The sequence below is a fragment of the Colobus angolensis genome, unplaced genomic scaffold (genome assembly GCF_000951035.1).
Source record: "Colobus angolensis palliatus isolate OR3802 unplaced genomic scaffold, Cang.pa_1.0 Scaffold157, whole genome shotgun sequence".
Classification (NCBI taxonomy): domain Eukaryota; kingdom Metazoa; phylum Chordata; class Mammalia; order Primates; family Cercopithecidae; genus Colobus; species Colobus angolensis.
In genome coordinates, this window is record NW_012114677.1 from 2,981,501 (window position 1) to 3,007,229 (window position 25,729).

Consider the following 25,729-nt stretch of genomic DNA (forward strand, 5'->3'; position numbering starts at 1 on the left):
ACATTCAATTTTGCCCAATGCTGCTTCTGTATCCACACCATCCGCACTAAAAAATAAAGATGTCTAGCAGTAAACTTAATTAAAAAGGTGAACACTCTAAACTGAAAATTATAAAACATTAGTAAGAAACTGAAAAAGACACAAAAATTTGAAAAAATATTTTTTTGCTCATAAATTGAAATAATATTAAAAATGTGGCTATACTACCCAAGGTGACCTACAGGATCAATAAAATCTCTATCAAAATACCAATGACTTTTTTCAAAGAAATGAAAAAAAAAACTAGCTTAAAATTTATAGGGAACAACCAAAGATCCCCAAATAGCCAAAGTAATCCTGAGCAAAACAAACAAACAAACAACAACAACAAAAAAACCAAAGCTGGAGATATTGCACTACCTGACTCTAAAATATACTATAAAGCTATAATAAGCAAGACAGCAAAATATAGGCATAAAAACAGAGAGATCAAAGTATCCAGTGAGCCCAGTGACAAATTCATGAACCTACAGCCCGGTGATTTTTAACAAAGATGTCCAGAACACACAGCTGGAAAAAGACAGTCTTTTCAATAAATGGTACTAGAAATATTAGTTATCCACATGATAAAGCAGGACTTTAAATAGATATTTACACGTGCATGTTCATTCATTGTTATTTACAAAAGACAATTCCTGGAAACAACACAAATGTCCCTTTAGAGATCAGTATCAGATTTTTAAAATGTGACATATACATACAATTAAATATTATTTCATTTTAAAACAGAAAGATATTCTGACACATCTTACAAAACAAAAGCTTAGAACATTACCTTAAATAAAATAAGAGAGTCAAACAGAAACAGACATTATGTAATTACACCGAGAATTATAAAATTATAGAGAGTAAGTAAAAGGGTGTTCTTCAGGAGCTGGAGAGAAAAAAAGGGCAGCTTATTGTTTATAGGGTATTAAATTTTACTTCTGTAAGGTGAAATTCATAGAGATCCACTGCAAAATAAAGTAAATGTACTTAACACCACTAGACCGTGTACTTGAAAGTGTTGGCCGGGGGCGGTGGCTCATGCCTGTAAACCCAGCACTTTGGGAGGCCGAGGCAAGTGGATCATCTGAGGTCGCCTGTGGTCCCAGCTACTCGGGGGGCTGAGGCAGGAGAATGGCATGAACTCGGGAGGCAGAGAGTGCAGTGAGATGGCGCCACTGCACTTCAGCCTGGGCAACAGAGGGAGACTCCGCCTCAAAAATAAATAAATAAATAAACAAACAAATAAATAAATTGAGGAGAACCTACATGGAAAAAATTCCCCAGTAAAATGGAGTTGAAAAAAATAGAAAATTTTTACCTATAAAATATTGAATGTAATATAGATGTATCATAAAAACAGAAGAACCCAAGACTGAGGAAGGTTGTATTGACAGGGCATGCCCTTGAGTGGCATGGGTACGCTTGCCCATCATAGTCCCAGCTACAGAACAAAAAGTGTGTCCAATTCTCATTGTAGAATTAGCTGTAGAACATTTGGTTTTGTTTCTGCCACTAGCACCATCTGCCAAGACACCTAGAAGAATTCATAATGTCCTGTGTCTCAGCTGAAAAGTCTGTTGGTACTGTCTGTGATCTCTGAATTAGCCTAAAATCCTCCCCCTGCACAAGTCAGTCATGGTGTGGAAGAAATCCCAAACACACAGGGACCCACAGAGAGAAACTTCCATTTGGGCCCTTGGATGTAGGTTTCCCAGTATTTATCTGATGATGGATCCTGACGTGGCACCATAACCTGGCTCCAAGTCCATGCAACCAAAGTCCAGGAGCAGTTTTTCCTAACATGGGACCTGCCAAAAAACACACCTGTATGTGCCACTGTAGGCATGCTGGTTAGCTTTATTCCCACTGTGAATCGGGAAACAGCCCTATAACCCAGCTCCAGTCTCTGTCACCTAGAGTCTGGGAGAAGTACTGCCCACCCAGCAATCTAGAGGGAGAAATGCCATGAACCCAGAAACAAACTCCAGGACTTTGGTTTCAGCTATGTATCCTGAAGCAGCCCTAAGAATGAGTTTCACACCCTCTCAGCTATGTTCAAGGGTCAGTACTACTCACCTAGGAACCTGTCCAATGACCAGGTTAGAGCATTTTGAAACATCCAGCAAGAACCACACATCAGGAGCCACACATGCTCACGTTTAATGTATCAGCATCCCCATCTGCATATATAACTGGAGTTTTTTTTTTCTCAGTGCCGGTCATATTGATAAAGTTCCTGAAGAAAATCTAGTCTTCCCAGAAAATAGAATCTGATGGCCTGATAACAGGTCTGCCAAACATGAACTTCACTGCAGACACAGTAGTAGTTACGTACCTGGCTCCAAAGGATTTAATTGCAATCTCAGTGGAAATATCATCAGCTCAGAGATCAAACAGAAGTATTTACCTCCCAACAAGTCTATAATGACTGAAAGAGGTATTTGCTCCTTCAGATGCAAGGACTTCAAAACAAGGCTTCATGGATAATAAAGGATCAGGTAAACATAACACTACCAAAGGAAACTGAAAATTTTCCAGTAACCACTTACAACAAAACATAGATCTAAAAAATGGCTAAGAATTCAAAATAATTATCTTAAAGAATCTCAATGAGATGGAAAAAAAAAACACTAATTTTTTTTTTTGAAAGAATGCATGAACAAAATTACAATTATAGCAAAGAAAGAGAACCAAATGGATATGTTGGAGCTGAAGAACGCAAAACATAATAAAAAGTTTTTAACAGGAGACAGACAGTTATACAGAAAAAAAAATCAGCAAAGTTAAAATTAAGTCATTTGAAAGTTCCTAATTAAAAAAAAAAAAGAATGAAAGAGTGAATAAAGCATTTGGGCCACATACTGCATAATAAACTGTAAAAATGTACACATTTTAGCATGTTCAGGGTAAAGAGAGAAAAATCTTAAAAATCTATTTAAATATGTCTTAAATTTTTCCAATCTTAGAAGGAATACATTCAGTTTTATGAAGCTTAAAATGTCGATAGCAAAAGGAACTAATAAAAATTGCCCAGAACACATAATTAAACTGCCAAAATTCAAAGACAAAGAGAAATTCCTAAAAGAAAATAAATTTTTCTCAAACAAGGGAACCCTATAAGGTTATCAGCAGATTGCTCAGCAGAAACCACGCAAGCCAGACAGGAGTGAGATCATATATTTAAAGTGAAGATGGAGAGAGAAAAAGAAAAAACTTTGACAACAAAGAAGACTATACCTGACAAAACTGTTCTTTAGAAATGAAATAGCAATCAAGATATTCTCAGATTAAACAAGTAAGTTGAGGAAATGTGTAATCATTTGACCTTATAGGAAATGCTAATAAGAATTTTTCAAATTGTAATGGACTCCTAATTTACAACAAGAAAACATATAAAAGTATAAATCTTACTGGAAAATATATATACATATAGTCAAATGTAGACGGCTGTAGAACTGTAATTATGGTACATAAGTCACTTTTAACTCTGGTACAAAGTTACAAACAAAGTATTAAAATACATAACCTCGATAATTTGTTAATGGGTATACAATATAAAAAATTGTAAAGTATGACATAAATAATGTGCTGTAGGGAATATAACTGTTTGGTTTTTCTACACACAGAATTTAACTCTTGCTTGCGGCCAGGAGGTCAAAACCAGCCTGGCTCAATATAGCAGGACCCTGTCTCTAAAATAAATACATAAAACAAAATACAGATTTCAGAAAGCTGTTTACTTAAAACAAGTGGCTGGGTCTGATGACTCATGCTGGTAATCCCAGCACTTTGGGAGGCCAAAGCAGGTGGATTGTTTGAGCCTAGAAGTTCAAGACCAGCCTGAGCAACATGGCAAAATCCTGTCTCTACAAAAAATACTGACAAAATTAGCCGGACATGGGGGCACGTACTTGTAATCCTAGCTACTCAGGAGGCTGTGATGGGAGAATTGCTTGAGCCTGGGGAGGGGAAGGCTGCACTGAGCTGTGAATGCACCATTGCACTACAGCCTGGGATAAAGCAAGACCCTATCTGTATAAAACAAGGTTAAATTGTTATCTTTAATTAGACTTCATAACTATGAGATGTTTTATGTAAGTCTCTGGGAAATTAAAAAACAAAAAACAAAAAACAACACTGTAGTACATACATACAAAAGAAAAAGAATGAAAGCATCCAACAATGAAAACAAAACTCAAGAAAACACAAGGGAAGACAGCATGTAAGAATCACAAAACAGAAACTACTAAATGGTCAGAAAACAATGAACAAAATGGCAGTAATAAGTTCTTACCAATCAGTAATTCTTTTAAATATATAAAGATTTAATTATCCAATGAAAACACATTGCTATGGTTTGAGAGTCCTCTCCAAAATTCACGTTAAAATTTAACTGCCATTGTGAGAATGAGGCCCTTAAGAAGTTATTAGGTCATGAGCGCTCTACTCTCATGAAAGGATTGGTATCAGTATTTCCACAGTGGGTTAGTCATCATGTGAGTGGGTCTATTATCAAAGTGAGCTCTGGTGCACACCTTCTGTCATCCTCAAGCCTTTAGTCATGTTGTGATGTGGAAGTATGATTCTCATCAGATGGGAATGGCATGCTCTTGGACTTCTTGGCATCCAGGATTGTGCGCTAAGCAAACTTTTATTCTTTATAAATTACCAACTCTAGGATATTGTTATTGAAGCAAAAAATAAAGCATTCACAAAATGTCTCAATAGATGCATAAAATCAACAATATGCTGCACACAAGAGACTTAGAGTTAAGGACACACATACGTTAATGGTTCAAGGATGAAAAAGAATATTCCATGTCAATAATAACTAAAAGAGTGTAGGAGTGGCCATATCAGACAAGAGAGATTTTTAGAAAAAAAAAAATCTGTCACTACAAAAAGAACTTTACTACATGATAATAAAAGGCTAATTTGTCAAAATAATATAACAATTAAAAATATATACATACCCAATATAGGAGCACATAAATATATTGTAAAAGGAAAATAAATTTTGGGACCTCCAAATCACTAAGCTAAAGGGAAAAGTCAAGCTGGGAACTGCTTAGTGCCAACCTACCTCCCATTCTATTCAGTCACCTCTCTGCCACTGACACAGATGTGTATCTGACTGCCTCCTTTGGAGAGGCTAATCAGAAACTCAAAAGAATACAATCATTTGTCTCTTATCTACGTACAACCTGGAAGCCCCCTCCTCACTTCGAGTCTTCCCACCTTTGCTTCAAGTTGTCCCACCTTTCCAGACTGAATCAATGTACTTCTTACACATATTGGCTGCTGTCTTACGTCTCCTTAAAATGTATATATTTTTTTTTTTTTTTTTATTGAGACGGAGTCTCGCTCTGTCGCCCAGGCTGGAGTGCAGTGGCCAGATCTCAGCTCACTGCAAGCTCCGCCTCCCGGGTTCCCGCCATTCTCCTGCCTCAGCCTCCCGAGTAGCTGGGACTACAGGTGCCCGCCACCTCGCCCGGCTAGTTTTTTTGTATTTTTTAGTAGAGACGGGGTTTCACCGTGTTAGCCAGGATGGTCTCGATCTCCCGACCTCGTGATCCGCACGTCTCGGCCTCCCAAAGTGCTGGGATTACAGGCTTGAGCCACCGCGCCCGGCCAAAATGTATAAAATTAAGTTGTTCCCCAATCACCTGGGGCACATGTCTCCAGGACTTCCTGTCACAGGTGTGTGTGTCCTTGACCTTGGCAAAATAAACTTTCTAAATTAACTGAGACCTGTTTCAAAAATATGAACATGTATTAACAGATGTAGAAAAACAGACAAATATGATAATACTAGGGGACTTTATTGCCCTACTTAATACAACACATTATTCAGACAGAAAGAAAATAATGCACTTGCATAGCACTGAAGAACTACACCTAAAAGACATATATAGATAACATTTCACCCAACAGTGTAACTTATGTTCTTCTCAAACACACGTGGAACATTCTCCAGGATACATCATAAATCTGGCGAGCCTCAACATCCCAGTCTTCAAGTGATCCTCCTGCCTCAGCCCCAGCTGGGACTACAGGTGTGCACCACCTTGCCAAGCTAATTCTTTTTTAAATTTTTGGTAGACATAAGACTTCACCATATTGCCCAGGCTGGTGTTGAACCCCTGAGCTCAAGTGATCTGCCCTCTGTAGCCTCCCAAAGTGTTAGGACTACAGGCGTGAATCACCGCACCCAATCTGATATCTTTATTCTAACACCAAATATATGGAGTTTGCTGAACACCAACCAATCCTCCATCACCAAAATAGGTGTCCAACAACTCAGTTCTGACAACACCAGGGTCAGTATAGACCTCACCGGCTCATGGCTCAGTCCTACAATACTGCTTCGACTCCACATGCTAGTCACAAGCCCCAGGGACCCATCTATACTTCAGAGCAACTGCCTATAAACCCTGGGCTTCCATAACTCCCTCCCTCAATTAAAGGATTTGATAAAACCACTCACAGAACTTAACAAAAACACTTTACCTATTTTTACCAGATTATTAATGTTGGATACAATTCAGTAAAAGACAAAGGGAAAAAATATATAGCACAAAAGAAAGTGAGGGAAAAGAGGAGGTGGGTTAGTGAATCTTGGTAGTTTTAACTATGGTCTCTCCAATCCTTTGTGCCCTATAAAAAAAAGCTTACTGCTAATAAATAACGTTTCATTGACTTTGATGATGCTCCCTCTTTAGGTATCTCAAATTCACAGACTCTAAATTCTCATTTTTCCTTCATAAACAAATAATTTTGTCTTCAGTGTTCGCAACAGAATACTTGTTAACCAAACTTTACTTAAGTTTCTCTCCTTTACCCAGGCCCCTGGACTCTGCTCCACTTTCAGTCTGAGATAGCATACAACCCCTCTTCACGTCCCTCCCAAGAACAGGTGGATGTCAGGGTGAAACATTCTCCAACCCTGAATCTGATTTTGCCATTCTCCATCCTGCCCTCTCCCTCACACCTTCTTTCTAATCTTGTTTGCTCCTCCACATGACAAATAGCCCTTTTCTGCCTCATTTTGGAGATGCTTGCACGTCTTATGCTTGGTGCTTTCCCCAATGCAATATTCCTTAGAATAAAGTCACTTCTTACCTCATTGAAATTTATTTGACAATATCTAGGAAGAGCCCCAAGACAGTAACAATTACACCCTCTCTGAGGACATCACAAACAACCTCCCATCCCAACTCTCACTGCATCTGCCTATGGATCCTCAGCTTTCCAGGGTTCTGCAGCTTCTCAGTATAAAGGCTCCTTCCACGTCTAATTTGAGCCAGGCTGGGACACCTGCAGGAAAGGTTCCCAGTAGTAACAACTGGGCTATTGATGACCTCCTTTGACAGTGTCAAGATTGGCCTTACCCTGCAGTTAACGGGCTTAGGTCTGATTCCCAGTCAAGGTTATCCCCTTCGTTTTCTACAAAAGGAACTCAGTGTTTGAAGAATCCAGCAGAATTCCTCAAACTCAGTGCTGATGTTCACAGAAGAAATGGAAATTGGAAGGCACTTACATTTCATACTTCAACAAGAAAAGGCAAAATATCAATTTCAGACAGCAAACATATCATTTAGGTATTATTTCCATAGTAACAAATAATTAAGCAATCATTTATGAGCACGTCCAGGAATGTCAAGTCCTAGTCCATAGAATTTAACATTAAACTCAGATATGCAGCTAACAAGATACAGAGTAGACTTATCCACTGTCACAAATTCTCCACCATGCAGAAAAAAGAAACTGATGTTTTGGCAAATCTCTATAAATCACCAATTTATCTACCACAATTTCTTGTGGAAATGTATTCACTTTTCTGCAGCCATAAAAGAAGAGAAATTTTTCCTACTTCTTTTCACCCAGTAATATTTTTATAACTAAGCCCTGAGATTCTGTGTGAAATAACTCCCAAAATGTACAGATTTCAGAAACTTATTATCCACGGTCAGGGAAAAAAAATGAAAGTAAGAATTTTTTACAAATAAAATATATCACTATATTTTTTAAAATTTGTATTTTTATGCCTCTTTGACAATATTTTCCTATTTTTCAAGCTCTACCAATAGAATGCAGTGTGCAGTTAATAAAAATGAAAGCTGAAATAAGTAAATAATGTTTTCAAGATGACAAACCCAGGGAGTGGCAGTACTGGCTGGAATGGTATGTCTGACTGAAGAGGCAAGTTAGGCCACCCTGTGATATAGATCCTCCCACCCCCACCCTGCTCATTGAAATACCCAATGACCACCCTCCCAAGGGCCTCTGCACGGTGTGCCTGTGTGCCTGCAGTACATTTTTTGTTTTGCAGGTCCTTGTATCACCTTGCTAGAATGAACATTCAATGTTGTTGGGGATACTTTTTCTCCCTTCACTATTCTGGAAAAATCCAGATGGTAGGAATTATTTCTGCCTTTCCCATCAATATCAGCATTCCATTGGCTGACCAGCAATGTGTCTCTAAAACATGGAAACTGGATTTGGAGAAATAAAATCTTAATGCCACAAGGATTTGGTTTTTTGGATGAAAAGTAAACAAGATGAGTGCTCTTAGCATCAGGGCACTCAGCTGCTCCCCTGAGGCTCCACCCTAAATCTCAGGCTGTCCACCATGAGGAGATGATGTAGTAGCTGTTATTCCCTAGACATTCCAAGAGACATGGCCACCATAGGCATCTGTGGTCTTTCCAGACAGTTCTGAAACCTAGGACCAGGAAAAGACAATAGGATGGATGAGGACGAATTACCTTCTAAAGTTGGGAACCTAAACCCAAGCACATTCTGATAAGGTGTCTGCACCTGAAAAAAGATGCATGTTTTCACCACTGTTATTCAATGTAGTACTGGAAGTGCCAGTCAGAGCAATTTGACAAGAGAACAAAAAAAATAAAGGGCATTCAAATTGAAAGAAAGAAGTCAAATTATATCTTTGTTTGCAGATGATGTAGTTTTATATTTGAAAAAAACCTAACTAGAACACTATCAGAACTAATACATTTAGTCAAAATATAGGATTTAAAAATTAGTAGTGTTTCCACATGCCAACAGCGAACGATGTGAAACAGAAATCAAGAGAGTAATCCCATTTACAATAGCTACAAATTAAAATCAAATATCCAGGAATTAACTTAAGCAAAGAAGTGAAAGGTCTCTACAATGAATACTATGAAATACTAACGCAAGAAATTTAAAGACAGAAAAAGGACAGATATTTATGTTCATGAATAAAAAGAATCAATACTTTCTAAATATCAATACTACCTGAAGCAATCTACAGATTTAATGCAATCCCTATCAAAAGATCAATGACATTCTTCACAGAAATAGGAAAAACAATTCTACAACGTAGACAGAACCACAAAAGACTCAGAATAGCCAAAGTCACTGCAAGAAAAAGAAACTGGAGGAATCATACTATTTAACTATAAATGATACTACCGAGCTACAGTAATTAGAACAGCATGGGGCTGATCAGTAAAACAGTAGACAGAACACAGATATAAATCCATACATCTACAGCAAACTTATTTTTGATAAAGGTGTCAAGAATATTTATTGGGGGCTTAGCATGCTGACTCATGCCTAATCCCAGAACTCTGAAAGGCTGAAACAGGTGGATCACTTTCTCAAACTCCTGAATCAGGAGTTTGAGACCAGAGTGGCCAACATGATGAAATCCTGTCTCTACTAAAAATACAAAAATTAGTCAGATGTGGGGGCGCACGCCTGTAGTCCCAGCTACTCTAGAGGCTCAGGTGGGAGAATTGCTTGAACCCAGGAGGCAGAGGTTGCAGTGAGCGAAGACTGTGCCACTGAACTCCAGCCTAGGTGATAGAGCAAGTCTCTGTCTTTAAAAACAAAAAAAAAAAAAAAAGAAAAAAAGGTGTTTATCAGGGAAAGTGCTATAAAAACTCAATATTCATATTCAGAAGAACAAAACTAGACCCCTATCTCTGGCCATATAAAAAATTAAATCAAAATGGATTAGAGACTTAAATCTAAGACCTTGAACTGTAGGGATTCAATCGAGCTGGTGGGAAAAATATTAAAGATAGTTTTCTACCGCGGGTGCTTAATTGCTTTCTACTTGGGAAGTCCACAACGATAATTACTCTCTAGTAGTGTTGACTCAAGCCTTCGTCAATTAATCCTTACTAAACAAATGTGAGTCTCACTAGCTGGTCAGGGCCACAGTCAAAACTGTCTACAGAACTCTCTGGGGAGTCTGTAAGCGGCCCGGACATCAGCTGGACTGGCAAAACAGAGTATCTGTGTATCAGTGTACTTTATTCATCCGTCGTTTGGGTCAGGGTCTGTGGGCAGACCCCCGCATCAAACTATGAAACTACTACAAGAAAACATTGGTGAAACTCTCCAGGAAATTAAACTGGGCAAAAATGTCTTGAATAATACCCCCACAGGCATAGGGAGCCAATGCAAAACTGAACAAATGGAACAAATAGAAGTTAAAGAGCTTCTAAACAGCAAACAAAACAATTACCATAAAGAGCTTCTAAACAGCAAATGAAATGATAAACAAAGAGAGGACACACAAAATGAGAGAAAATATTTGCAAACTGCCCATCAAAAAAGGAATAACCAGAACAGCTCTATAGGATAAGATCAAATAATCTGATTATGAATGTACAAAACAACGTTCATAGACATTTCTCAAAAGAGGGCATACAAATAACAAAAAGGTATATGACGAGGTGCTCAACATCATTATCATTAGAGAAATGCAAATCAAAACGACAATGAGATATCTCGCCCCAGTTACAATGGCTCTTATCCAAAAGTCAGGCAATAACAAATGCCGGTGAGGATGTGGAGGAAAAAACTCTACTGTTCTCTTGATGTGAATGTAAATTAGTCCAACCACTATGCAGGACAGCTTAGAGGTTCCTCAAAAAACAAAAAATAGAGCTACTATATTATCCAATAATCCCATTCCTAGGTATGTACATAAATCAGGACATCAAAGAGATATTTGCACCTCCATTTTACTGCAGCAGTGTTCACATTAGCCAAGATTTAGAAGCAATCTAAGTGTCTATCAACAGATGAATGGATAAAGCAAATGTGGTACAAATACACAATGGAGTACTTTCCAATCATAAAAAAGAATAAGATACTGTCATCTGCAACAACATGGATAGAACTAGAGGTCATTATGTTAAGAGAAATAAGCCAGGCACATGATGGCAAACTTTGCATGTTCTCACAAATTTGCTGGAGCTAAAAACTAAATTGATTTAATTCACGGAGATAGAGAGCAGAAGGATTGTTACCAGAGGCTGGAAAGTATAGTGAGGGGTTGGGGGGAAGTGGGGAAGATTAATGGATACAAAAATAATTAGAAAGAGTAAGATTTAATAGTTGCTAGTACAACAGAGTGACTATACTCAAAAGCAATTAAATTGTACATTTTTAAGTAACTAAAAGAATGCTATTATATTGTTCGTAAAACAAAGAATACTTGAGGCAATGAATAACCATTTATGCTGATATGATTTTTATGCATTTCATGCCTTCATCAAAATAACTCACGTAACCCATAGACACATATAGGCACTATGTACTCACAAAAATTATAATAATAAATAAAATATAAATTTAAAATGAAAAGCGTAAAAACAAACACCACTGGTCCTCATTTATTCATAGACATATGAACTTAACACCACGCTGATCACATTGCCTTTGTGAGAATTCCTGAACATAGTTAAGAATTTGTACTACTTCAGTTGAGCACAATGCCAAAAACATGTAGAAGAGAAGAAAAATTTTATTACATATGCCCAGCACAGCCTGACCTCCTCCCAATACAGCATGGTGTAACCCAGGAGAAACTGCCAACTCTACGCTTCTTCCTCAGGAGAGAAAGAGAAATGTGGAATGTATGTCTACATTCCTGTCTTTTGAGGGACTGTCCAAAGAGGAATTTTGTTTCCCCTGATGTAGAGTGCTGAAGGAAATGGTGGTATACTTCGGATGACAGCTATGTATATTTTGCATTAACATAAGAAGCAATCCTGGTCGGTCGCAGTGGCTCATGCCTGTAATCTCAGCACTCTGGGAGGCTGAGTCAGGCAGATCATGAGGTCAGGAGATTGAGACCATCCTGGCGAACACTGTGAAACCCCATCTCTACTAAAAATACAAAAAACTAGCAGGGTGCAGTGGCAGCTACTCAGGAGGCTGAGGCAGGAGAATGGCGTGAACCCGGGAGGCGGAGCTTGTAATGAGCTGAGATTGCGCCACGGCACTCCAGCCCCTGGCCTGGGTGACAGCATGAGACTCCATCTCAAAAAAAAAAAAAAAAAAGGAAGCAATCCTAAAATCATTATCAGAACTAAAGAGACCAGAAGTGCTGAACAACTGTCAAAAAGAGAAACATCAGAAGCACCATACATCCTGATTTTAAAAACCTATTATAAAATACCAGTGAAACAGAACAGAGCACACAAATAATCCCTTGCATATATTATCAAATGAAGAGTAATTTACACATCCATATTCACAGTAGCATTATCTACAAAAGTAAGTGAAAAGAACCAACTTTTCTTAAATAAATGAATAAAGACAATTTCAAATATATAAATAATTAAATATTATTCACCTTCTTCAAAGCAGAAAATTTTGCTAAATCCACAATAAGGATACATTTTTAAGGCTTTATTTATGTGGAAGAAGCACAGGCACAAAAGGACAGTAACAATATAATGCCACTTATGTAAGATACCTAAAGTAGTTAAACTCATAGAAACAGAAAGAAGACTAAAGTGTGTCAGGGTTAAGTGGAGAAGAAAATGAGTAGCTGTTGTTTCATGGACAACCTGTTAGAATGTAAAACTTTTTTTTTTTTAACTTTATTTTAAGATCAGAGTATATGATGTGTAGGTTTCTTATACAGGTAAACTTCTGTCATAGAGGTTTGTTGTACAGATAGGTTGTTTGGTCATCAAAGTATTGAGCCTCGTTCTCGTTATACAACACTGAATTATACAACACATCCTTTCATACCAGCTGTAATAAAACTAGAAATCAAAAGCAGAAGCAAAATTGCCAAATTCAAAAATATGTGAAACTTAACACACTCTCGAACATATCTTTATTTGTGTCAGTTGATTTAATATTGTTAAATGACCATACTACACAGTGATATTCAAATTCAATGTAATCCTAATGAAAACAAAAATGATACTTTGTGAAGAAGTATTTTTTACAATTCTTACTTTTACATCGAATTTCGAAGGACCACTGATAGCCCAAAACATTCTTAGAAAACAAGAACAAAGTTACAGGCACAATGTTTCCTATTTTTAGAACAGATAACAAAGCTAAATATATAAAAACAGCGTGGTGCTTGCAAGAAGACAAATAGATGATGGAACAGAGCCCAGAACTCAAAAACAAACCACTGTATACATGTTCAAATGATCTTCAACAAGGTTGCAATAACCACACAATAAGAAAAAGACAGCCTCTTCAATAAATCGTGTTGGAAAACTCTATATCCATATGAAAATACCGAGGTTGGATCCTTCCCCTGAACCATACACAAAAACTGTCTTGAATGAGTTAAAAATAGGAAGAAAGATTATGACATTGATCTCAGCAATGTTTTCTTGCATGTAACATCAAATACATGAGCAAAAAATTTAAAAGCACAGAAACGTGAGACTACATTAAATTTATCTCTCCACATTAAATATGTAGTAAGAGTCCCCACCTAAGCAGCAGAAAAGCCAAAATATATATATATATATGTTTGACAGAAGATAACATCCAGAACAACTCCAAAAAACAAAAACAAAAGGTTACATGACTAATAGGAGATGAAAATGTTTCTCCAAAGAGGAAATACACAATTATTGAAAAAAAGTTCTAATCTTTAGAAAAATGTAAAGAAAAATCACAATGAGATATTACTGTGCATCAATTAGGATGGCCAATATCAAGCAAACAAAAAATACTATATATTGTCAACAATGTAGAGAAATTGAAACCCTTGTACACTGTTGGTGGAAAAAACATGATGCAACCACATGAAAACCGTAGAGAGGTTCCTCCAAAAATTAAAAATCAAGTTATTGTATGACCCAGTTATTCCACTTCTGAGCATCTATTGAAAGTATGCAATGTATACCTGAAAGAAGTATTTGCACATCCATGTCTACTGCAGTAATATTCACTGTTTTATTCTTGCACTGCTATAAAAAAATTCCTGAGACTTAGTAATTTATTTTCAAAAAGAGGTTTCATTGGCTTACGGTTCTGCAGGCTGTACAGCAAGCATAGCAGCTTCTGCTTTAGGGGAGGCCTTGAAAAGCTTCCAGCCATGGCAGAAAGAAAAGGGACAGTGAGTCATCTCATATGGTGGGAGCAGGAGCAAGAGAGGACAAGAGGGAAGGTGCCACGTGCTTCTGAAAAACGAGATCTCAGGAGAACTCACTCACTATGGCAAAGACAGTACCAAAGGGGCTGGTGCTGAACGATTCATGAGAAGCCCTATGATCCAATCACCTCCCACCAGGCCCACCTCCAACACCAGGGAATGCAATTTGACATGAGATTTGAATGGGGACACAGATCCAAACCATATCATTTACAAAAGCCAAAAAGTGAAGAAACTCAAACGCCTTCAATAGATGAATGACTTAAAAAGATGTGGCTTATACATACAATGAAATATTCTTTAGCCTCAAATGAAAATATCTCGTCAGATGCTACAACAAGGATAAATCTTAAAGCCATTATTTTAAGTGAAATAAGACACCAACAAAGTGACAGTGTGTGATTCCACATATACAAGATATTTTAAATAGTAAACTCCTGGAAAACGGAAGTAGAAAGGTGCTTGCCTATGGCTGGGGTTGTGAAACGTCAGTGGTGCCAAAGATCAAAAAGGGTTATTTGGGAAAAGCAGGCCCTCACCCAGGTGGCCAACTCAAGGGCCCACAGACATGGCTACAGACAAGGAAATGGGGCACCGAGCTTGGCCTTACTGAAGATTATGAAGCAGTTCTGCAACCTCTTTCAAACTCCTTCAGTTATAATCCAAAAGGGGTCCTTCCTGTCAAGAGACCTGCAGGGAAACACACCCAGTCATGGCCCTGGAGGCAGGCCTGCAGATCTCGGCCTCAGCTGTGCTCCCTGGAGCAGCCCTGTGACTCAGTTCTAGCGCTCACAGCCACAGTCCATGGCCAGTTGTACACACTCAGACCCACACAGAGACTTGTGAAAACTGTTCCCAGGTAGTTAGTAGAAGCCAATCCCATTCATACACATGGCATTTCGCCCATCATATGCAGACAAACTTCAAAACCTTACCCTACTGCCTGCCATACAGATTAATGTCCTCAAGGATATTTAATCTTTCTATGGCCCAGAAAGAATCCATGACTGTCCAAATCTCTGGTAATACAACCATCAAAGGCGGACCCCCTATCACTCAAAACAGATGTATGGTAGATCCTCACTTAATGTTCAAAGTAGGTTTTTGAAAACTGCATCTTTAAATGAAACAATGCTGCTATATGCCATTCAAACAACAGACTCAGCAGCACCCTTGTGACCCAGCTACGACCTTTCTTCTTAGCAACCCCAGAGGTAATCTCATCAGCTTGGGGACCCAATAAAAGGAGATCTTTACTTGCCAAAGACAGTTTATAGAAACTGTAAGAGTTGTTAGATCCTTCAAATGTACAGACATGGGGCTGTTTCAGGGACTAAAGCTGAGGCCAAGATCTGCAAGCATGCCTCCAGGGCCACAGCTTGTACCTTAACATATTACTGAAAGTTTGTATTAGAACAATTAGACAAGGAAAATAACAAAGCTTTCCAGCTTGGAACAAAAGTAAAAATGTTACTGTTTGTAGATAATATGATCATGCATATATACAAAACCCTAGAGTAAAACAACAAAAACTGAACTAATAAATGCATTCATTAAGGTATCAGGATACATAATCAACATAAAAATACTTGTGGGGTTTTTTTTGTTTGTTTGAGATAGGGTCTCACTCTGTTGCCCGGGCTTATCTCAAACTCCTGTGCTCAAGTGATCCACCTGCCTTGGACTCTGAAAGGGCAGGATTACAGAAATGAAGCACTGCACCTGACCCTACAAACAAATATCTGTCGCATTTCCATATAGTAACAACAAACTTTCCAAAAAAAGAGAAAAAGTTTCCAATTGCAATAGCATAAAAATAAGGAACTTAATCAAAATAAATGTAAAGGGGCCGAGCACAGTGGCTCACACCTGTAATCCCAGCACATTGGGATGCCGAGGTGGGGAGAACACTTGAGACCAGGAGTTCCAGACCAGCCTGGCCAGCATGGCAAAACCCCATCTCCACTAAAAATACAAAAAATTAGCCAGGCGTGATGGCGCGTGCCTGTAATCCCAGCTACTCGAGAGGCTGAGGTAGGAGAATCCCTTGAACCTGAGAGGCAGGGGTTGCAGTGAGCTAATGCCACTGCACTCCAGCCTGGGTGACACAGCGAGACTCCGTCTCAAAAATAAGTACATACATAAAATAAATTAAAAAAGTAAAGGATGAGATAAAAATGTATACACTAATACAGTTAAGATATTGATGACAGAAATTGAAGTAGGTACAAATAAATGAAAACATATTCCATTAGGATAACTAATATTGTCAAGGAAGTGACCTGTAGATTCAGTGATCCCTATCAAAATTTTAGCGGCATTTTTCACAGTAATAGAAAACACAACTGTAAAATGTAAGTGTAATCTTAAATAACTTAAAATACCCTGAGCAATCTTGAGAAAGAACAAAGCTGGGGGCATCATACTTTCTAATTTCAAACTTTACTTAAAGGTCACAGTAATCAAAAGAGTATCGTATGTGCATAGAAACAGATACAAACACCAATGCAACACAACAGGGAGCCCAGAAACACCTCCATGCATACAAGGTCAAGTAACCTTTGACAAGGCCACCAAAAATACACAATGCAGAAAGTATAGTCTTGTCAATACATGGTACCAAAAAAATTAGATATCCACAAGCAAAAGAATAAAATTAGATTATACCATAAATAAAATTTTCTTATACCACACCCCACATTACCTCAAAATAAAAGACTTAAATGCAAGACATAAAAGTTTAAAACTCCTGAATAAAACATATGGAAAAACCTTGTTGATACTGGTCTTGGTAATTTGGTATGTCATCAAAAGCACAGCAACAGAAGAAAATACAAAAGAGTGGGACTGCATCAAAGTGAACAGCTTCTGTACAGTAAAGGAAAAAAATGACATTTTAAAAAAGCCTACAAAATAGAAAAACATTTGCAAGCCATATATCTGATAGTTAATACCCAAAATGTGTAAGAAACTTCTGCAATTCAAAGCAAAACAATAATGATGATAACCTATTCAAAAATAGGCAAAAGGTTAGTTGTTTTGTTTTTCCCACAAAGAAGACATACATACAGGGGAAATCCTGTATGCTGTTAGTGAGATATAAATTGATAAAGTCATCATAAATATCAGTAAAAAATAAAAATGGAAGTATGAATACCACCTCTGGGGATACGACCAAACGAAATAAAATTAGTACCTCAAAGAAATATCTTCAGCCCCATGTTCATTTTAGTTTTGTTTAAAATAGTCAAAAACATTTATATATACACACACAGTAGAATACTATTCAGCCATAAAAGAGAAAGAAATCTAGCCATTTACAACATTGATAGACCTTGAAGACATTACGCTAAGTGAAATAAGCCAAACACAAGGAAACTGCATGTTCTCAGTTAGATGGGGGGGAATCTAAACATGTAAACTCACAGGAACAGAGAACAGAGTGGTGGTTGTTAGTGCCTGAGGGTGGGAATATGAGGAGATGCTGTTCAAAGAGTACAAATTTTTAGTTATAAGTTGAGTAACTCTAAGAAAGCTCATGTATATTAGCATTAGATTAGCAAAACACCATTGTCTTTACAGTAATACTGTAATGTATGCTTATAATTTGCTACAACAGTAGACCTTAAGTAAGTATTCTTATGACCAAAAAAATGGTTATCTATGTGAGGTAATAGATGTGTACATCAACTTGACAATATTTTGTTTCAAAATGTATATGCATATCGAATCATTACATTGTACAAATTAAATACATAGTTATACAATTTTATCAGAAAAATCCATATCACACAAACCCAGATGTATCTAAGTCCTCATTTAGTGTTCAAAATAGGTTCTTGAAAACTGCATCTTTAAATGAAACAATGTTGCTATATGCCATTTAAACATAACTTGTTTTTATCAATTAAACTCTGGTAAAATTAGTTTTCTTAAACAATATGTTGCTTTACTTAGTTTCCAAGAACCTATCAACAATGTTAAGCGAGAATTTCCTCTACACATATATGACTTACATAGGTATGTGTATGTGTGTGACACATAGTTCTACAAATAGATGGATCATAGTTCAATGACAGAATCCCAGGAGGCTTCCCACTAAATAACACAAAATTGTAAGATAATACTTTATTAACAAATAAGGTAACAAATGAGAGCTTAACATACACTTAGGAATGTTCTAAGCTGGTTGATGACATAGTGCATTTAAGAAATCTAGAAGTTGGGCCGGGCATGGTGGCTCACGCCTGTAATTCTAGCACTTTGGAAGGCCGAGGTGGGCAGATCACTTGAGGTCAGGAGTTCAAAACCAGCCTGGCCAACATGGTGAAATCCCGTGGCAGGCACCCATAATCCCAGTTACTCGGGAGACTGAGGCAGAAGAATCGTTTGAACCCAGGAGGTGGAGGTTGCGGGGCGGCGGAGGTTGCACTGAGCTGAGGTCATGTCACTGCACTCCAGCCTTGGTGACAGAGCAAGACTCCGTCTTAAAAAAAAAAAGAAAGAAATCTAGAAGGTGAGTAGATACTTTAAACCAATGGTATCCAATCCTTTGAGTTGAGGACTTTTTGCGGTATCACAAAAAATCATTCACAAACCTATTTCTTGTTTCTTAGCTCATCAGCTATCATTATTGTTTGTGTATTTTATAATTTTAAGTGTGGCCCAAGACAAATCTTCTTCCAAAGTGGCCCAGGGAAGCCAAGAGTTTGAAAACCTGTGCTTTAAACTATATTATAATTTGAAAATTTGAATATATAGAGTTTAAATCACAAATTTCAGTTTATACTAAATAACATTTTGAAGTAAAATAACATTTTTTTCATGTTTGGAAAAATGCTTATTGTTCTGATAAACTTCTGAATAAGAGTTTTTGTAGAATTACATTTGCAACTTCTACAGGATTAAAAATCACTAAGCGGAAAAGATGCAACATCTGTCCTTCATGTTCCTGGGATTTCTAAATCAAATCCCATTATGTCCACTACTCACCTTACATATTTTAGGCCTGATGCAAAAATAATACTTGAAAAAAGACTTTAACATAGAGGTCCTCAATAATACAAATACTCCTATGTCTCTAAAAGCAATGGAACAGCAGTCAGATCATGCAGCCCCTTATAAGCGATAAAGTGGACACTGACTCTCCCTGTAAACTTGAAGGGAGATCACTGAAGAAAAAAAGGAAATTCTTAGAAGATTTAACAGCATGGGAAAGAAGATGACTCTATTTGTGAATAAGAGAAAAAAGGTAGCCTTCTCAGAAATTATTTTCATTGGCACAGAGTTTCCCAAACTACATTTGAAGGCCTGACTTCCTTCCTGACCTTTGGCCTCCTTGCCTGTGTCCTCTCCTCCATTCACTCTCACCTACCTGGGGGTTTGGCTGCTGTCTCATGTATCTTCCAATTGTAGGGCTCTTTTATTTGCTCCAGACAGGTGACCAGATCTGGGTTGGAGATCACAAAACCTGTTTTATTAAAAAAAACCTTAATATGACTATTGCTGGGGATACTCCAATGACCAATCTATTACTATGCTAAGTAGAATAAAGAAATTTAATCCAAAAATTGTTTCCTGACAGAATCTTTAGAATACTAAATATTTTAAATCTGTGGGTTCTAAGTTCCAATACCCAGTACTACTGAATCAAAGATAAGTGGTGCAAAGTGGATTTTAAGATGTGGAAAACAGTATTTTACATCACTGAATTTCTAGAATTACTACTATCCTAGAGTGAAGAACACAAATCAGCTCAAGAAAAGAGAAGGCTTATGCAATGATGAAACATCTTAAAGATTTTTTTTTTACACCAGCAAATTCCCAATTTTTTTCTCGTAGAAAGGAACTCAAAATTAATTAATGCAAAGCAGAAGCTCCCAAGAGACATTCTACAAAGAAAGAAAATGAAACTCTGAGAAAGTATTAGGAATTACGTATTAAAAGTTATCCTCACCCAGGGAGACCAGGTTTCTGTAGTTCTCCAACATCACATCTCTATATAAATTCTGCTGGGCAGGATCCAGGCATTTCCACTCTTCAGGGGAGAATTCTATGGCCACATCCCTGAATGTGAAGAGTTCCTGAAAACACATATTTATCATGTGACAGAGTTCTCAATTTGACCATAAGTGAGATAAGAGAACTAGTTGTGACTTATGGGACTGACTGGAATTATCTGATAAAATGACTTTTAACACAGTAATGTTATCTAAAGTATTCTACAACTCAGGAAAAAGGAAGGCATGCCAGCAATTTTTGTTGCTGCAGTAGAAATATAGGCTACGCTCACCTGTCCCTACCAAAACCAAGCAAAGCAGGTCCTAGGACCTCCTGGAACAAAAGGTGAACTCACGTTTCATTAAAGTATCTGGAAGCCCTCACGCTTGACCCTGGCCTCGCTGTTAATGTCACACAAGAAACTTAACGGGATCTGTGGGGGAGGGAACAGGTGACTGTTTCTCTTCAAACTGCCATGTGATTCTACTGGAAGACTGGGCTGAGGGTCACTTAGTTAAATATTGCCTCTCAAGCTTCAATGTGCATATAAATTTGGTACTCTAGGCCTCACTGTAAGTAACACAATTCTGCAGGTTTGAAAAGGGTCCACGAATTAGCTTTTTACAGCAAGTCTCCCGTTAATGCTGATGCTCCTTTCACTAGACCCATTACAGTACCACGCAGCTAGAGAAAGCAGACACAGCAGAGTCCCTTACCCCAACACCCTTATCATAACACAAATACTTTTCATCTGAAGACAAGACCAGCAATCATCATCCTGAAAGATTCTCTGCAAGCCCTTTAAAGGTTACAGAGGCTGGAGATGGTTGCAATGTCTGAGTAAGTCTGCATTTGAAAAACAGCACATCCACATGCATTAATGCAATATTTACGGAGCATATACTATGTGCTCAGGAGTATGTCACAGGGCACTGTGCTGGGAAGCTCACATTGTGTGTGCTAATTCTCATAGCATCCCGGGAGGTGGGTACAAAGTGTGTCATACTTCCCAGGATTTAAATGCAGGGTCCCAGCATTTTCTGTTTTTTCTTGTTTTCCTATTGGTGATTTTTAAAAAATACATAGAATAATAGCTCAATGTAGATAAATGGGACAGACATAGAAGAAAGTTTTAAGTACAATTCGGGAATTTTTTATTTTTGTGTTTGCAGTTACTATGAGACTTGTGAAAAATCCACTGAAACTGCAAAGATGGAGAACAGGTTGCTGGATGGGATGTCTCTAGAAATACTGGTTTTAATTTTTTATAAAATAATGTAAGGCCTCAAAGTACATTGCTTTTCCCCATTTATCTGCTTTTGGGTTTCAGGAAGTTGGGAGCACTAGCTCTGGAGAGGGAGTACAAATAGCTACCCCAAACTCTCACCTCCTCTAAGCAGTTCTGTGAGGCATTGCAGTGTGGGGTCAGACCTGGACAAGGTTCAGTAGATGGTGGATCTGGGCAGAGTTGGGACAGAAAATGGGCCCTAGGTTTCTGCTCTCTAGGCCACTAAGTAGTTTCAGTTTTGTCTTTTCTAAGCCTGTCCAAGAGAAATTTGATTCCCCGAGTTTGTGTAATTTTTATCTACTTTGCCACTTCCCCATCTGTAACATACAATAACAAGGAATTTAGCCAAAACCCTTTTGTTTTTCCAGACCAATTATATTTGAAGCTAAATATTTATTCTTAGCAAGGCAAACACAATACAAATAATGACTTCTCTTTTGTCCATAAACAGTCCTGCAGGTGGTGGCATCAAAACTCACCAAATAAAAGGGAAGTAACCCAAATGAAGCTTAAGTCTCCTGTACAGTTTTCATCTTTGTACTGAATACATGACGCTGAATTTAATCATTTATTCACGTGCTCTAGAATGCAAGTTCCTTGATGGTAGGGACCATGACTATTTCATCTCTTTTTCTAATAACCATATGAAACACTGATCCCAGTCTCCACAGGACATCCTCAAACGTCTCAAATACTCACTGACGCTGCTGAGAGTGTCCCCAGTGACCCTGGGCTGATGCCCCCATAGTGATCCAGGCAGGAGAGACTCAGGCTGACTGACAGAAAATGGAACTGCCCTGATGGAGCTGCAGATCCTGGATCCGGATGTGGTATCCCCTGTCCCTGATCAGCTAACTCAGGCAGGGGAAGGACAAAAGTACTCTACTCCAGTAACACAGGGAGGCATAGTTGGGATTATGGCTCTGGATATTTAGTGGCCTTGACTTCCCACTGCTAAGGTGCTTGTTTACACTTACAGATTCTGCCATAGCATTGTGTTCACACCAGAAGCCTCTCACACGGCTGTAGCAGGTCACCGGACAAGATCCAGAAAACTCAAAGGGCTCCACTCTGAAAGTGGGGCTTAAGATGTCTATGTTGACCTCTCATGATGCAGAAAACACCTTCTGTGACTTTTCTGTATCTCTTCAACCCACAGTCTGGCCCTGTCTTGTGAATCTTAGGCAGAGGCCAGCTTTTATGTGCAGATTCTAGGTGAGATCAATGTGCGCTGCATTCTTGAGTTACAGGAAGCAGAGTAAAATCAGAGGAAAGACCTTCTCATGAAGCCTCCTTCAACACATTCTAAAGAATATTTTGAGCTAAAAGAAAAAATTGGGGTAAACCTAAGTACAGAGTTTGAGCCAAAGCTTGAAGACTGCAATCCTGGAGTATAAAGTTGCCCTGAATATACACTCCAATTAGAAGCAGTTACAAGCATATTTTTAAAGGCAAAAAGGAAGCCAGAGAGCAGACTATAGAAAGGTGTCAGAAATTCTTATTGGTTGGCTCAAGCCTGTAATCCCAGCACTTTGGGAGGCCGAGACGGGCAGATCACGAGGTCAGGAGATCGAGACCATCCTGGCTAACACTGTGAAACCTCGTCTCTACTAAAAATACAAAAACTAGCCGGGCGAGGTGGCGGGCGCCTGTAGTCCCAGCTACTCGGGAGGCTGAGGCACGAGAATGGCGCAAATCCGGGAGGCGGAGCTTGCAGTGAGCCGAGATCCGGCCACTGCACTCCAGCCCGGGCGACGAGACTCCGCCTTAAAAAAAAAAAAAATTCTTATTGGTTTATAGAAGTAACATTGGTTAGTGACTGGTCATATATATAGTTAAGCTATAGGGTATGGTTTTATAGTGTCCAGCATGGCATTATTAGGTTAATTTACAGACACTAGCGGCAATAGCAAGCAATTTCAAAAGACAAATAGTTCAAGGAGGGGAACAGTATGTGAGTGTGTTCTCATTTTAACACATCTCTGGGTCTGATGAATTTAAAAACTTATATTTCTCAGATAAAAGTTCTTTTATCAAATTCCAGGACATAAATTCAGAATCTAGAACTGCACATTTAGGTCTTGGAGGGCTAGTGAGCTATACACATTTGTGGGCATTTAGGCAAGGGGAGATGGGAGGGAGCAGAATATCTCAGGTTTAATCGATGCGTACGTGTGATTCTGGTTGGGTTTATGGGCCCCAAATCTCTGAAATCAGAGTCAGAATGGAAGATGCCAGGAGCGCTGAAGGAGGTGAAATACCTGATTACCGTCCTGACAAGTTATTTTTGTAGAAATTTAGTCTAACTGCTCTAGAAAGGACTGTAGATCCCAAGACAGAGACCATTCTGTTTGCAGATTTGGGAAACACTTTACCGCACAATTTTAGGTTGTGACTGGAATCTTAAGAAAGAATGTTTTCTCAAGTGAAGACTGCTGGACGTTTTGTGTACAACATCTGGTAATTCTGGACAGTGTGTGGAAAATATAACTAAAAGCTAAAACATCTGCAATCCTAAACACGTCTCCACAATAACAGAACCGCAAGAAAACGTTTTGTTGTATAATTAAACCAAAATGTGATGTGCATCACAAGCAATCTAAGAGAATGCAAACACAGAAAGTCACCATAATTAGATCTCAAGTAGAAGCCTTGAAAGCACCATTTGTTATACACAATTTATTATAATTTCACCTTGTAATTTGAGAGGTCATCTGGGTTTTCTAATTTTTTCTACTAATTAAAGAAAAAAATAAACATCCACATCTTCATGACAGGATGTAAATTTGCAATGTGGCTAGGTACCTGCTGAAGGCAGCCTCCTAGTCTCCTACAGAAACTGTGAAATAGGGTGTATATTCTTGCTATTTACATTTCAAAGCAATAGTTCCCAGGTCCCAGATGAAGACAATTTGGAGCCAAAAAAGACAAATGACTTATTTAACTGATAAAAAATGACTTACGGCTGGGCGCGGTGGCTCAAGCCTGTAATCCCAGCACTTTGGGAGGCCGAGACGGGTGGATCACGAGGTCAGGAGATCGAGACCATCCTGGCTAACACGGGGAAACCCCGTCTCTACTAAAAAAAAAAAATACAAAAAACTAGCCGGGCGAGGTGGCGGGCGCCTGTAGTCCCAGCTACTCGGGAGGCTGAGGCAGGAGAATGGCGTAAACCCGGGAGGCGGAGCTTGCATGCAGTGAGCTGAGATCCGGCCACTGCACTCCAGTCCGGGCCACAGAGCGAGACTCCGCCTCAAAAAAAAAAAAAAAAAAAGACTTACATATATTTCAAAGAAGCAGAGAAAATATTTAAATATAAAAGTTCTCAAACTAAATGCTTTAAGAAAAGGGAGAAGAGCAAAAATTCTTCCCTCATTCTAAAGAGAAAGCATTAAGCCTCTTCTAATTTGTGTTTGCTCCTACAATATCCAGGCCTAAAGGCCTGGTCTTGAACTCACTAACGTCTGAATTCTCATAGGCACCTGAGGGATGGACTTGGGCACACCGTAGAGAATTTGTGGGGAAGGAAAAAGCACAAGAGCGAAAGAAGCTATCAAGAGCCATGGGTGGGAGCAGGGCAGGACTGACTAAAGCACTGGTTTATACTACAGGTACAGGCTGAGGTAGGGCTACGCTCTGATTCCTGTATCTATAAAGACAGAAGAGATTAGGATTAGGCGGTCCAGAAGGCTGGGTGGGTGAAGGAATTAAGTTCCTGCTACAGATCCAGTGTCTGCGGTTGAGATGAGCCAGGAGACTTCTGGGCACTCGGTGTGTTTTTGGCAGAAAACGCTAGGCCCAAAGCTGCCATGGGCACAATTTCTGAGGGTGGAACCCTGTACGGGGAGGAGTGTGGCCATGCGAATGCCCAGTGGGCGTGCTCAGGAGTGGGTTAGCATTGGGTGGGGGCTGGCAGCAGGGTGCAGGGAAGGGATGTTTGTCAGAACTCCTTTCCTCCTAGTTCTCAGTCCCCTCTCCCCAGGAGGAGACCG

General features: G+C 38.7%; 1 protein-coding gene across 4 annotated transcripts in view; it reads right to left on the minus strand.

Moving 5' to 3' along the window:
- LOC105508047 (zinc finger protein 595) overlaps window positions 1-25,729 on the minus strand; it is a 36,858-nt gene that overhangs the window by 10,150 nt on the left and 979 nt on the right. For 2 of the 4 annotated variants that reach the window (XM_011936816.1, XM_011936819.1), the window contains exons 2-3: window positions 20,406-20,532; window positions 19,824-19,919 (exon numbers count right to left, since the gene is read on the minus strand). The exons of 1 other annotated variant lie outside the window; for it this stretch is intronic. In XM_011936816.1, coding sequence (XP_011792206.1) covers window positions 19,824-19,919; window positions 20,406-20,532 — 223 coding nt within the window. The remainder of the gene's footprint in view (window positions 1-19,823; window positions 19,920-20,405; window positions 20,533-25,729) is intronic. One more of the 4 variants, XM_011936817.1, reaches the window with a different exon arrangement.